The 12,388-nt window shown below is 41.4% G+C and overlaps 1 protein-coding gene across 1 annotated transcript in view; it reads right to left on the reverse strand.

The window, feature by feature from the left end:
• LONP2 (lon peptidase 2, peroxisomal) overlaps nucleotides 1-12,388 on the reverse strand; it is a 93,590-nt gene that overhangs the window by 74,362 nt on the left and 6,840 nt on the right. The window contains exons 2-6 of the mRNA XM_005664451.3: nucleotides 10,224-10,458; nucleotides 7,803-7,934; nucleotides 5,863-5,985; nucleotides 1,929-2,092; nucleotides 487-581 (exon numbers count right to left, since the gene is read on the reverse strand). Coding sequence (XP_005664508.3) covers nucleotides 487-581; nucleotides 1,929-2,092; nucleotides 5,863-5,985; nucleotides 7,803-7,934; nucleotides 10,224-10,458 — 749 coding nt within the window. The remainder of the gene's footprint in view (nucleotides 1-486; nucleotides 582-1,928; nucleotides 2,093-5,862; nucleotides 5,986-7,802; nucleotides 7,935-10,223; nucleotides 10,459-12,388) is intronic.

The following is a 12,388-nucleotide window of genomic DNA, read 5'->3' on the forward strand; positions in this document are numbered from 1 at the left end:
CAATTTCTTTTAGAAAACAAAAATTTATTGTCTCTAGTACTGATTGGTCCTTCATGTCAACTATTTCGAAATTGTTGGTTATCTTGTTTTTATATGCAATTTCTTTTAGAAAACAAAGATTTACTGTCTCTAGTACTGATTGGCCCTTAATGTCAACTATTTCAAAAATGTTGGTTATCTTAGCTCCTAACACAGAGCACTTAGATATAAAAGTTTATTGTCTGCCTGACTGATAATATTAAGAAACACATATTTCACCAATTACAGAAAATCCTACTTTTTCCAACATCAGGCAAAGGGCACTGGCATAGAGCACTTCCTTATCACGTTTCATCCTAAAACCTAGGTGACACAAGCTCAGTCTGTAGTTTTAACATCATAAAGAGCTGTAACAGGAAGATAATCAATGGGGAGCATTTCAAGAGAATTTGCTTGAGCTTCCTGTGGGACAATTAGACTGCAAAAAGAGTTATTTTGTTCACTCACCAGTTGTACTTTTGTTCCAGGGAAGTTCCACCATAAGTTCTAGATAATTTCTAGTCAGAGCATATTCTGGCATTGACTGAGGCATTTTCTTGAGCCTGCAGGAAAAGAATACACAGCAAAACTGTTCAAGAAAAATTCCGTAAAACAGAAAAGTCAAGTATATCTCCCTTTCTTGGTCAGATATCATGCATGTGTGGTTAAACAAGTCTGAAAAAGTTTTTAAAGATGTAGTTAATAATAAAAAATCAAGTATATCTCCCTTTCTTGGTCAGATATATCATGCATGTTTGGTTAAACAAGTCTGAAAAAGTTTTTAAAGATCTAGTTAATAATAATAAATGATTATTTTGTTTTAAATGGATGACTGTTTTGTTTTAAATAGTGGGAAACATTATATCTGACTGTATGCTTGAAATATGGCCTGCGATAAAGCATCTCACAGCGAGAGTCTCAAATCACACTTACTCATTTACTGAAGTGCCTAACCATGCATAATATAATAATTACATATGGTTTTGTATCAGAGAAGTCAGCTCATCATTTAACAAAAAAATGCAACTTCTCTTATATATGCAGTGCTTAATAAAGCATTTTGCATACAATAGACAGTCTGCATTTATTAACTAATGTCAGAGTCAATATAAAATATGCCTCAACTACATTTATTTATGTTCTTAACTGTGAACCTCAGAGGTCAAATCTTCAGTTACTGAACATTCAGTTAGGTTGATTATGACTCATTCATAACAGAAAATGCAATACAGTTACAATGTTACAAGTATGGAAAGGAAAAACTGCTTTTCTCTTGAACCCTGAGATCGTGGAAAATGTAATAAACCCACATGCCTATCCTGCCATCAAAGTTACCCTGTACTCTTCTTATACAAAGAGAACCTGACAGTCCCTGCCCTCTAGGGTTTATAAGCTAAGGAAGAAAACAGTGACATGTCAAGAACACAGTAATAACTGAATAAAGATTATTTTCAAGCAAATATGGTCCATTATTGAAGACTACGAAAAGGCAGCCGCAACAATGATCGTGTCTCACAGCACAGTGTAGGTGGCGGAGTGGCAGCACCTACCCAGCATTCGAGAAAGACATCAGTGGAAGTGACGTTGATTCAGGAGTACCAAGAACATTTTAAGAACCAGGTTGTGGTAGGGAAATGAAGGGGAAAAAGCATTCCATACAGATCACAGCTATAACCTGAGAATTAGGAAAGCCATAAAGACGAGAGACGTGAGAGCTGACAGGTGGAAAGATAAGATGAGCAGAGTGGTCCATAACACACTAAACTAGGAAAGGAGAAAGATCAAAGACTCTAAGACAAATGACTCAGCTTCGTAATGCAACGTAGCAGATTTGTTTCCACGAGCAAGAACTATGAACATTAATAAGCAAAACGAAAAAAACTAATGAATGAACAGCTTCCACAACGTACCTTTTTATCTCTTTGACACAGACTTTGTGGGCCTGCTCTGGCATATTGGATGTGCGTATTTTCTTCTCTAGCATGACAATATCATCATTATCTTCATCCTCATCCTCATCTTCTAAAGCTCCTGGGATGTGTGTAATCCTCCGAATAGGGCGTATTGCTATAACCTAACATAGCAGGTAGAAGAGTAAACTCTACATCGAAATAAACTGGAAACAGAGGACCTAGCTACACGTAAGGGGCTAAGTAAACATTTTTATAGTTAGATTCCAAATCTTTAAAGTTCAGAATGGTAAGTAGGAGGCATAGGTACATACGAAGGCCGCAGAATTGAAAAAGGAGACCAATCCTACTGTACAGCACAGATAACTACATCCAATTCTTGTGATGGAACATGATGAAAGATAATATGAGAAATAGAATGTGTGTATATATGTGTAATATATGTATCACTGGGTCACTTTGCTGTAGAGCAGAAACTGACACAACATTGTAAATCAACTATACTTTAAAAATTTTTGAAAATAAGTAAGAATAAAAAGCAGACCAAGGTAAGGTTCTTCCGTATGTGCTTATATTGCCTGCATGAGGGGAAAAAAAAAAAAAATCAAGGAACTGGCTACTGGAAATAATTAAAACATCTAGGAATTGCCTTGTTTCTTTTCTTTCTTTTTTTCTTTTTTTTTTTTTTTTTTTGAGCTCCTACTATAGCCACTATTTTCGTAACTACTTAGCATTTTTCCCTCTACACTGTTGGGCTTCAAGGCCCCTTCAAGGATATGGAACGCAAAAGCCTTTGGCCAAGACGAGAATTACCAGTCCTTTATCATCGCCCCACTCACCTCAGTGAAATGCCCCTTTCCCCACTGTAAGCACTGGCCAGCTCCTACCCCCTACTAGGAAAGGTATGTGGCCACCCCTCACCCTGCCCCTATAGGCCATGATATATCCCAACCACCCAGCAAGTGTAAGACTCCTTTTTCCCCAACCCGTCAGCAGGTCAGCAGATCAGCAGGTGTATCACAGGGTTATAAAAAGACACGACCTTTGTGCTCAAGAGTCGGCTCTCCCTGATCGTCAGGAAGTCACCCTGCGGCTAGCATAGCACCTCTCACTTTAAGCTCTTCTTTCTTTGGAGCTGGCTCTCCGGATTGCCAGGAAGTTGTCCTGCAGTGCTTGTGGCGTCTCTTATCTCTCAATAAACGCGACCTTCTCTCCACCTCACCATGCTTAATAAATTCTTTCTTTTCTCGCCGCTAAGAGTCCAGAAATTCTTTTCCAACCCACGTGCACAGACGATAGCATACACTCTCAAGTTCACCATCTCCACCTCGGCCTCTGTGTGCAACACACTTAGAAAAGTCTGCCTCCTTTCAAAATGTTTTATCTTATCAGTGGTCCCTTCCTGTTAACTACATGCCTTTTACTTCCCTTGTGAGGTTCTGCTTTTCCAACGAGAGGCTTTAACCACCGCTTCCCCTTCCTTACCAGTGACTTAGTAATTTGTACTTTGTACTTTGGCTTTTGTCTCCACGGAGCTGTAATTCTTCTTTGGAACAATCCAACAACCGTCTCCTCGGCCAGGTCAAATGGTCGTATTTGGGTTCTCTTTCTCCATGACGCTATCATTTTTAAAAACTACCTTCTGAAATTCTCTACTCATTATTATCATGAATCCACTCTGGCCATTACTGGAGCAAAATGGTATACTGGTATTTAATTTAAAAACCTCAGAATTTCTTTTTTTTTTTTTGTCTTTTTTTTTTTTTTTTTTGGTCATTTCTTGGGCCTCTCCCACGGCATATGGAGGTTCCCAGGCTAGGGGTCTCATCGGAGCTGTCGCTGCCGGCCTATGCCAGAGCCACAGCAATGCAGGATCCAAGCCACGTCTGCAACCAACACCACAGCTCACGGCAATGCCGGATCCTTAACCCACTGAGCAAGGCCAGGGATCGAACCCGAAACCTCATGGTTCCTGGTTGGATTCATTAACCACTGCGCCACGATGGGAACTCCAGAATTTCTTTTTTAACCTATGAAATTGCCTATTTAATACATTCAAATACAAAAGGTTAAAAACTAAAAAAAATGTAATTTTCTAAAACAGAAATATTAGATATATACTTTGATTCTTACATAAGCCATTAGCAAATTAATATTGTAAGGTACAAAAAACTAAAAATATTTTTAAAGTGAGATTTTTAAAAAGCACATCAATTATTTCATTGAGACAAAAGTTCTTTTTTATGCCATTTTCTCCCCCACTTCTGAACTCTTAGGGAAACAGGCAAGGGGATAGTTTTAGGATACTCTGATTCCTACGTTTCATTTTCTTTCTCTCTCTCTTTTTAAGGGCCACAAGTGCGGCATATAGAAGTTTCCAGGCTAGGGGTCGAATCAGAGCTGTAGCTCCCAGCCTTCACCACTGCAGTGCCAGATCTGAGCAGCATCTATGACCCACACCACAGCTAGCGGCAATGCTGGATCCTTAACCCACTGAGCGGGGCCAGGGATCAAAGCTGTATCCCCATGGATGCTAGTTGTGCTCGTTACCTCTGAGCCACAACAGCAACTCCTGATTCCTACATTTGAGAGTAACGGCTGCTTGCATGATACTTTTCTTGAGCAAGTTTGAACAACCTGCCTTTTAAGAAATGGCAATATTAGCTGCTGGGAAGCTGTGAGTTTTCTGTGTATCCCAATGCCGAGTATGCATTGGCTTGTCTTTCTGCACAAAATGAATAACCTGAGTGAATGATCTGCTCTCCAGTCAGAATGATTCAGATTTCTGGTGTTTGCTCTCAACAGCGTGGCGTCCTAGAACACCCACCACCAGACAAGCTGCTCCCACCTCTCCTTCTCAGCCTACTTTCCTGCCCCTTCTTTAGTCCTAGTCCCACCAGGAAGGAATCCTTCATGCCTGCTCTTCTGTCTCCAGAGTGTCCTCCCTCAACCTTTCACTTAACTACCAACAGCCTTCTGGTTCTCCAACAGCTTTTGGAGAACCATCATTTTCACTCTTGTCCACATCAGATATATTTTCTGGATCTCAACTCTGCCCACACATAACAACAGTAAGGTCAACAGTTCAAGGCAGTCTTCAGACAGGCCCCATCATCCATGTAAATGGACAATAATGAAGGTCACACAAATCAGTGGGGAAGTAAAGGATTACTTAATAATGCTGTTAGGTCAAATAAAAAGCTTTGGGGAAAAAATACAACAGCTTTCTTCACCTTAGTAACAGAGTATATTCAATTACACATGGGTTAAAGAGTGAAATACTTTAAAAAAAAATCAACTAAAGGAAAACTACAAGGAAAGTGGATATTATCAAATCTCTAGCAGATAGAAGACTCAACTTCAAGGAAAAGACTTAACAGTTGGAGCAAATGAAAACTGAAACATAATTATAATTACGTTTATAATTACATATTATAAAACAATATGTTAAAATAAAAAATTCAGCCAAATTATGGCACAATACGCTGACAGAGACCTTTTAAGAAACAATTCTGTGGTATGTTCTTAACACCGCACGCAGTGAAAAAAAGTGATACCCAAAGACACTCACTGCAGTTATTTGCTCATTTTTGAAATATTGAAAACATTACACAATGTTTGGCAGAAAGAGAAATGCCTTAGGAAACCAACCCTTTCAATGATTACCAGAACAAAAACCAAAAAAAAAAGAGAAAACATCTACATGCTTAAAAGGGGGGGGGGGGGGAATCCAGACATGGAGAAGGAGCAGAGAGAGACAAACTAGAATTCAAAATTGTATCAGCAACTCTGGTAGTAAGAGACAATGAACTTGTTTCTTCTTTGTTCCTGTCTTTATTCCCTCATTTTTTTTTCTTCAAAAAACAAAAATGGAATCTCACATCACACAAAAACAACTAGGAATGTGAAGAAGTGGATTAAAAGAAGCATTTACCCGCTTCTCATCATCCTGCTTGTGTTTCCTGGTTTTCTGAAGCAATTTCAGGCCTTCAATTTGTCTGACAAGCAGTGGTATGGTCATCTTGAACCGCTCCTCCAGACTCACAGCATCTAAAATCTGAGGAAATTTACAGGATCACCCTCTCAGAAACAGATGCTTCAACACAAGGCAGTCAAGACTCACGACTTAAACTGTTAAGTAAAAAAGACCACTCCTATCAAGAATCACAGCCACACTGTGGCTGATACAACCAAGTTACCAGCAAAGTTATTTTACACAAACAGCAGAACCCTAAAAGAGACAGAAATAAAAAAGAAGCGATGTGTATCATTGTAAGAACAAGAACCCTTCTTTTTTTTCTTTTTATCGTCACACCTATGGAAGTTCCCAGGCTAGGGGCAAACTCAGAGCTGCAGCTGCAGGCCTACGCCACAGCCTGTGGCAACGCCAGATCCTTTACCCACTGAGCGAGGCCAGGGATTGAACCCACATCCTCAGAGAGACAGTGCTGGGGTCTTAACCCACTGAGCTGCAACAGGAACTCCTTAGAGCGACACATTTTATGTCAACTCTTTCTGGGAATGAGTCTCTTAAAGCCCAAATGTATCTACATATTAGGTTTAAGCAAGTCCTAGGTTCAAAACATTAAATTTTTACACACACAAGAGACTAGGAGCACTTTTAACCAACCTCCACGAACAATCTGAGCAAATAACGCTCTCGGGGCTCTTGGTGAACAACCTTGCTAAGGCTCAGCTCCAGGTTACTCTCTAGAACTCCTGCAATTGCTGCTCCTACCACCTGAACTGAATTCTTATGCTTAAACCCAACCTGTCTGCATTAACTGCACTTACTAGTATACTGTTGAAGTATTAAACTGATGAAATGAGAGCTGTTTCAATGAAAAGTAACTTTAAATGTTCTAAGAAGATTCAATGAAGCAGACTGCTAAAAATACTATAAAAATAAGTGTGCAAGCAAACTTACAGTTTGGAGGAAAGATATTCAAATCTAAGAGTCTGCACTTGGATTATTTTTCAAGTGTCTTTAAAACCCCTTCTACTTCAAAGAAACAGAAATTAAAAATCACTGATAGGGAGTTCCCATCGTGGCACAGCGGAAACAAAACTGACTAGGATCCACGGGGATGCAGGTTTGAGCTCTGGCTTCGTTCAGCGGGTTAAGGATCTGGCATTGCCACAAGCTGTGATGTAGGTCACAGACGTGGCTCGGATCTGGCATTGCTGTGGCTGTGGTGGGGCTGGCAGCTACAGCTCCAATCTCCAATATGACCCCTAGCCTAGGAACCTCCATATGCCGTGGGAGCGGCCCAAGAAATAGCAAAAAGACAAAAAAAAAAAAAAAAAAAGCAGTGAGACAAAGCATATTTATACATTTGATTTAAATATTTATCTTTTTATTATTCTCATTTTCACTTTTTCCATAAATTGACAAACTGCCAGTACTGATAATGCAAATAAAAGAACAGCCTGAATATCTGAAAATGTAAAGCAATCACTTTTAAAAGTCCATTTACGTGTAAAAGCATCTTAACTACTTCTGTGGGTCTCCAGTACCTCTTACCTGCAAGGCAACACTTACTAGATCCGAGTAAGAAGTGACAAAGCCGGAGTTCCCGTCGTGGCGCAGTGGTTAACAAATCCGACTAGGAACCATGAGGTTGCGGGTTCGGTCCCTGCCCTTGCTCAGTGGGTTAACGATCCGGCGTTGCCGTGAGCTGTGGTGTAGGTCGCAGACTCGGCTCGGATCCCGCGTTGCTGTGGCTCTGGCGTAGGCCGGTGGCTACAGCTCCAATTAGACCCCTAGCCTGGGAACCTCCATATGCCGCGAGAGCGGCCCAAGAAATAGCAAAAAGACAAAAAAAAAAAAAGAAGTGACAAAGCCATGTGGCATTCCAGAGGGGAACAACGTACCTGGAGCTTCTCTTTGTTGCTTGTTCGGATAATTGATGTCAGGATATCTGGTAAAGCCTCCCTTGGCAGACTATCTAAAAGCCGCCTCAATTTAGCAACCGCAGGGACAGACATATCCAACATTTCGACCAACTGCAAGAGGAAAAAAGTTTTCTCAGTGACATCTGCTATCATTTGTGAACTGAAAAAAATCATACTGTCATACAGGTTTCATGTTTGGGCCCCTCAGGGAAAGTCTCTGTTTTTGAAAGATCACTGATGATTGTTGTCCAAGCACTTTTACAGGACGCAGAGGAAAAGAGATGTACTTTTAAAACATTGGTCAGTGTGAAAAGCGAAAATGGCTCAAGAGTGGACAATACTACTGTTCATGAGAGGCTCTGTAAATGTGTAAGTTAATGTATTATTTCATTTTGAAAAAATCAAAATGTATAGAAAAGCTACAATAGTACAATAAACCCCTTGCACCGAATTCACCAATTTTAACATTTTCCCACATTTGCTTTCTCCCTCCCCAACCTCATACAATTACTGCGGACATTTTAGAATCAACTGCAGACCTCAAGACCCTTGTTCTTAAGGACACGGGACAGTCTCTTACACAATCACGATGAAATGGTCAAATTCTGGAGATTTAACATGACTGATGCTACCATGTTAGCCAATCAGTAGCTGAAATAACTGTTTTTCAGTAGAACATTGGATTAACCAGAATCTGAGCACTGATTGAATGACTTAAAAAACAAAACAAAACAAAAACAAAAACAAAAAAACACCTTCCAGGGTATATCCTGGATTAAGACAGATGAAGCTCAAGGCACACTTTCAGTAATTGATAGTCACTGGGCCCGCTGACAAAGTTCTCCTTTCCTACTGGGCACAGGATAGGGCTGTTCTTTCTCCTTTTCAACACGGATATGGCTATGGGTCTGGCCTTGAACCATGAAACCTGAAAGGAAGTGACAGTCCCTTCTGTCAATTAAAAGCCATTGAGAGATTTGCCACACTTCCCCGTTTCCTTCCTCGGCAATGACAGAAGCATGTTTTGAAATGACTCTCCAACCCACCTGGGTCCCTAAGTGACCCCCATGGATTCAAAGTGGGGAGAGGGAAAGAATAAGAGGAAGAAGCCCCGAGCTGTGTCTACAGGACAGTGGCCCCAGGAGGATTACCCAGGAAAAGGAAGGGAACATCTATTTCCCCCTCTCTCCCCTTCATCCCTAAATACTGTATTCACTCCTGTCCTTAAACTGAAGTTTCTTTCTTCAAGGGGTTCTTCCTTTCAGCACCACCACAGGTACAGCTCCAGATTTTCTACTTTCCCACTGCTGTTCACCCCTAGCGATGTGTCACTGCAAATGCCACATCTGGTACAAATTCCACAGACTGTGCGCATTTGCCCTACACATCTTTCCTCAGTCAGTGGTGTTTGTCATAATAAGGCCTCCAGACGCTGCCCTAAAAAAAAAAAAAAGACAAAAAAATCGACCTGCGTAGCTCCAGTTTGGTCACTGGATTTCAGCAAGAGGAAACCGAAGACTACATTTCATAATGTGTTTCAGTAAGCTCTGAAACAAAATGGGGTGAAGGGAAGAGCTTTTTGTTCAATCCAGAGTTAACCAAAACAAGGCAAACCCAGAATTAGAGAGTCCAATAGTTAATGCATGTGCGCTCCCCTCCCAGAAGTCTAGATGAGCAAGGTGTAACCATACCTGAAATCAGTCTACCATGGGCTTAATCTTCCTTAGTTATTACCAGTCACTGCGTGACCCTGATTTCTGCATAAACGTAACTTGTAATTTGATGGCTTGATGTTCTAGTGATGAACAGCTTCTGTATTATTTTAATTTTTAAGAGTTTTTAGCTTTAATAACTATCTGGTTGGGAAACACTGGAAGTTAAAAGGGAAGCTTTAGAACTACCCTCTGGGAGTTCCCGTCATGGCGCAATGGTTAACGAATCCGATGAGAAACCATGAGGTTGCGGGTTCGATCCCTGGCCTTGCTCAGTGGGTTAAGGATCCGGCATTGCCGTGAACTGTGGTGTAGGTCGAAGACCCGGCTCGGATCCAGCGTTGCTGTGGCTCTGGCGTAGGCCGGTGGCTACAGCTCCGATTCAACCCCTAGCCTAGGAACCTCCATATGCAGCGGGAGCGGGCCTAGAAAAGGCAAAAAGACCAAAAAAAAAAAAAAAAAGAAGAAGAAAAAATACCCTTTGGATAACTTTAGATATACCCTTTTGGCTGGTATGTCCTAGAATGGTTTAGGTCCAATCTCAACAAAAGCAAACTGATATTAATATAATACATTGCTAAAGCATTTAAACATATGCTGCCTGGTAACCTCGCCACTCAACAAATTCATGGGGCTACAAAGAAACGGAAGAAAAGAGGTTTTTAAGAGAAAACTGAAAGCAACTCACTTGCACTGCATACTTGTAAAACTGCTCCGACAGTTCTCCTAGCTCCTCCCTAGTTTTGCAGGTGTTGGGGAACTCCTCGAGCCGATCCAACTGCTCCACTTCAGCAACGGGATATGGCTTCTCTTTGACCACCTGTACGATCTGGAAACGGCACAGGCCCGTAATCAGCAAAGTATAGTGGGGCTTGGGCCAGTTACTGCCCACAACCTGGACCGCCAGCGCAGCCGTCCCAATCCTGAAAAACACACAGAACATCAGCATTACAAATGCTCAATACGGCAGAACACAGACTCACCTCCAAAGGATTGCCTTTTCTAAGAAAGTCATTAATAAAGAACACATCAAAAGTGTAAAGGAATTATTTCTCTAAGTAATTAATTAGTTTTGTCTTTTTTTTTTTAGGGCTGCACCCACAGCATATAGAGGTTCCCAGGCTAGGGGTCAAATCAGAGCTGTAGCCGCTGGCCCACGCCACAGCTCAGAGTAACGCGGGATCTGAGCCACGTCTGCAAACTATACTACAGCTCGTGGCAGTGCTGGATCCTTAACCCACTGAGTGGAGCCAGGGATCGAACCTGGGTCCTCATGGCTGCTGGTCAGATTCGTTTCTGCTGAGCCATGATGGGAACTCCCTCTATTTAATTTAGCATGCAGTACACGGTCTGTGAAGTCCCCACCATCTGCTATAAGGCCAGCTCATTACAATTAGCACCTCCTTTAAGAATTAGGTAGCAATTCCTAAACATTTGAATTATTTAAGCATAAAAATGTAAGACAAGGAGTTCCCTGGTGGCTCAGTGGGTTAAGAATCTGACTGCAGTGATTTGCGTTGCTGCAGAGGCAGGGGTTCGATCCCCAGCCTGGCACAGTGGGCTAAAGCATCTGGTCTTCACCACAGCTATGGCTCGGATTCAATCCCCAGTCTGGGAACTTCCACATGCTCTGGGTGAGGCCATAAAATTAAAAGAAAAAAAAAAAAAAAAGAATTTGGTAGAAATTCCTAAACATTCGAATTATTTAGCGTAAAAATATAAGAGGAGTTCCCGTTGTGGTGCAGCGGAAACAAGGAACCTCGAGGTTGAAGATTTGACTAGGAACTGTGAGGTTGCAGGTTCAATCCCTGGCCTCGCTAAGAATCCAGCATTGCCCTGAGCTGTGGTATAGGTCACAGACACAGCGTTGCTATGGCTGTGGTGGAGGCCAGCAGCTGTAGCTCCGATTCGACCCCTAACCTGGTAACCTCCATGTGTTTCGAGTGCAGCCCTAAAAAGCAAAAAAAAAAGGAAGAGGAAGAGTTCCCTGGTAGCTCAGTAGGTTAAGGATCTGGTGTTGTTACTACTGTGGCACAGGTTTGATCCCTGGCCTGGCCTAAGAACTTCTGCATACCACAGGCGCAGCCAAAAAACAAAAATATATTAGTCAATGTGCTGAAAAATATGTCCTCTGAAAAAATATAACCTTACAATAAAAAGTGAACGGTTAAAAACGTGTAAGAGGAAAAAGCAGTTGAGATTTACATAGCTCAAATTAATTTTGCCAACTAGACATGAGGCAACTTACAAGAGAATAAATATTAACATATTAAACAGATTTAAACATAAAGATGTAAAACAATCTAAGAAATCCCTGTTCCAAAACCAGTTTTGCTACTAACACCAAGCCAAGTTTTTTACATAATCTATAAGACTGCCTTCCAACTTGCAAATTAACCTGTGTGCCCTTGAATTCTGAATTACAGAATATGGGAAATTTCTAAATATCAGGGACCCCGCTGTCATGGCCCGCGGAGTCAGACAAAAACCTCCAACTCCAGAAGGTATAAACCTAGTTCAGTTTCAAGTGGTAACCACCTCACTAAGACGAGTTGAAGAAGTTATACTTTAGGTCTTAGCTCCTAATCAGAAGAGGCAATTCTGACCAAGTCCCATGTAAACCGACTTCACAGAAAGGAACTCCCATGCAAAAAGTCCAAGTCACACGAAATGGAGAGATCAGCATTCAGGGGACACTGCCGGGTCCCAAACTACAATTATATTTTCTCCCCTCAGCCCCAGGAAAGGTGGTCATTTCACAAAAGAAACTAAAATGCAAATGACCAGAGCTCTTGGCACCCTGGGAAAATGGTGACCCTGGAACATGGCACTTGTCCATCTTAAACACTCTGA

The sequence above is a fragment of the Sus scrofa genome, chromosome 6, assembly GCF_000003025.6.
Source record: "Sus scrofa isolate TJ Tabasco breed Duroc chromosome 6, Sscrofa11.1, whole genome shotgun sequence".
Lineage (NCBI taxonomy): Eukaryota > Metazoa > Chordata > Mammalia > Artiodactyla > Suidae > Sus > Sus scrofa.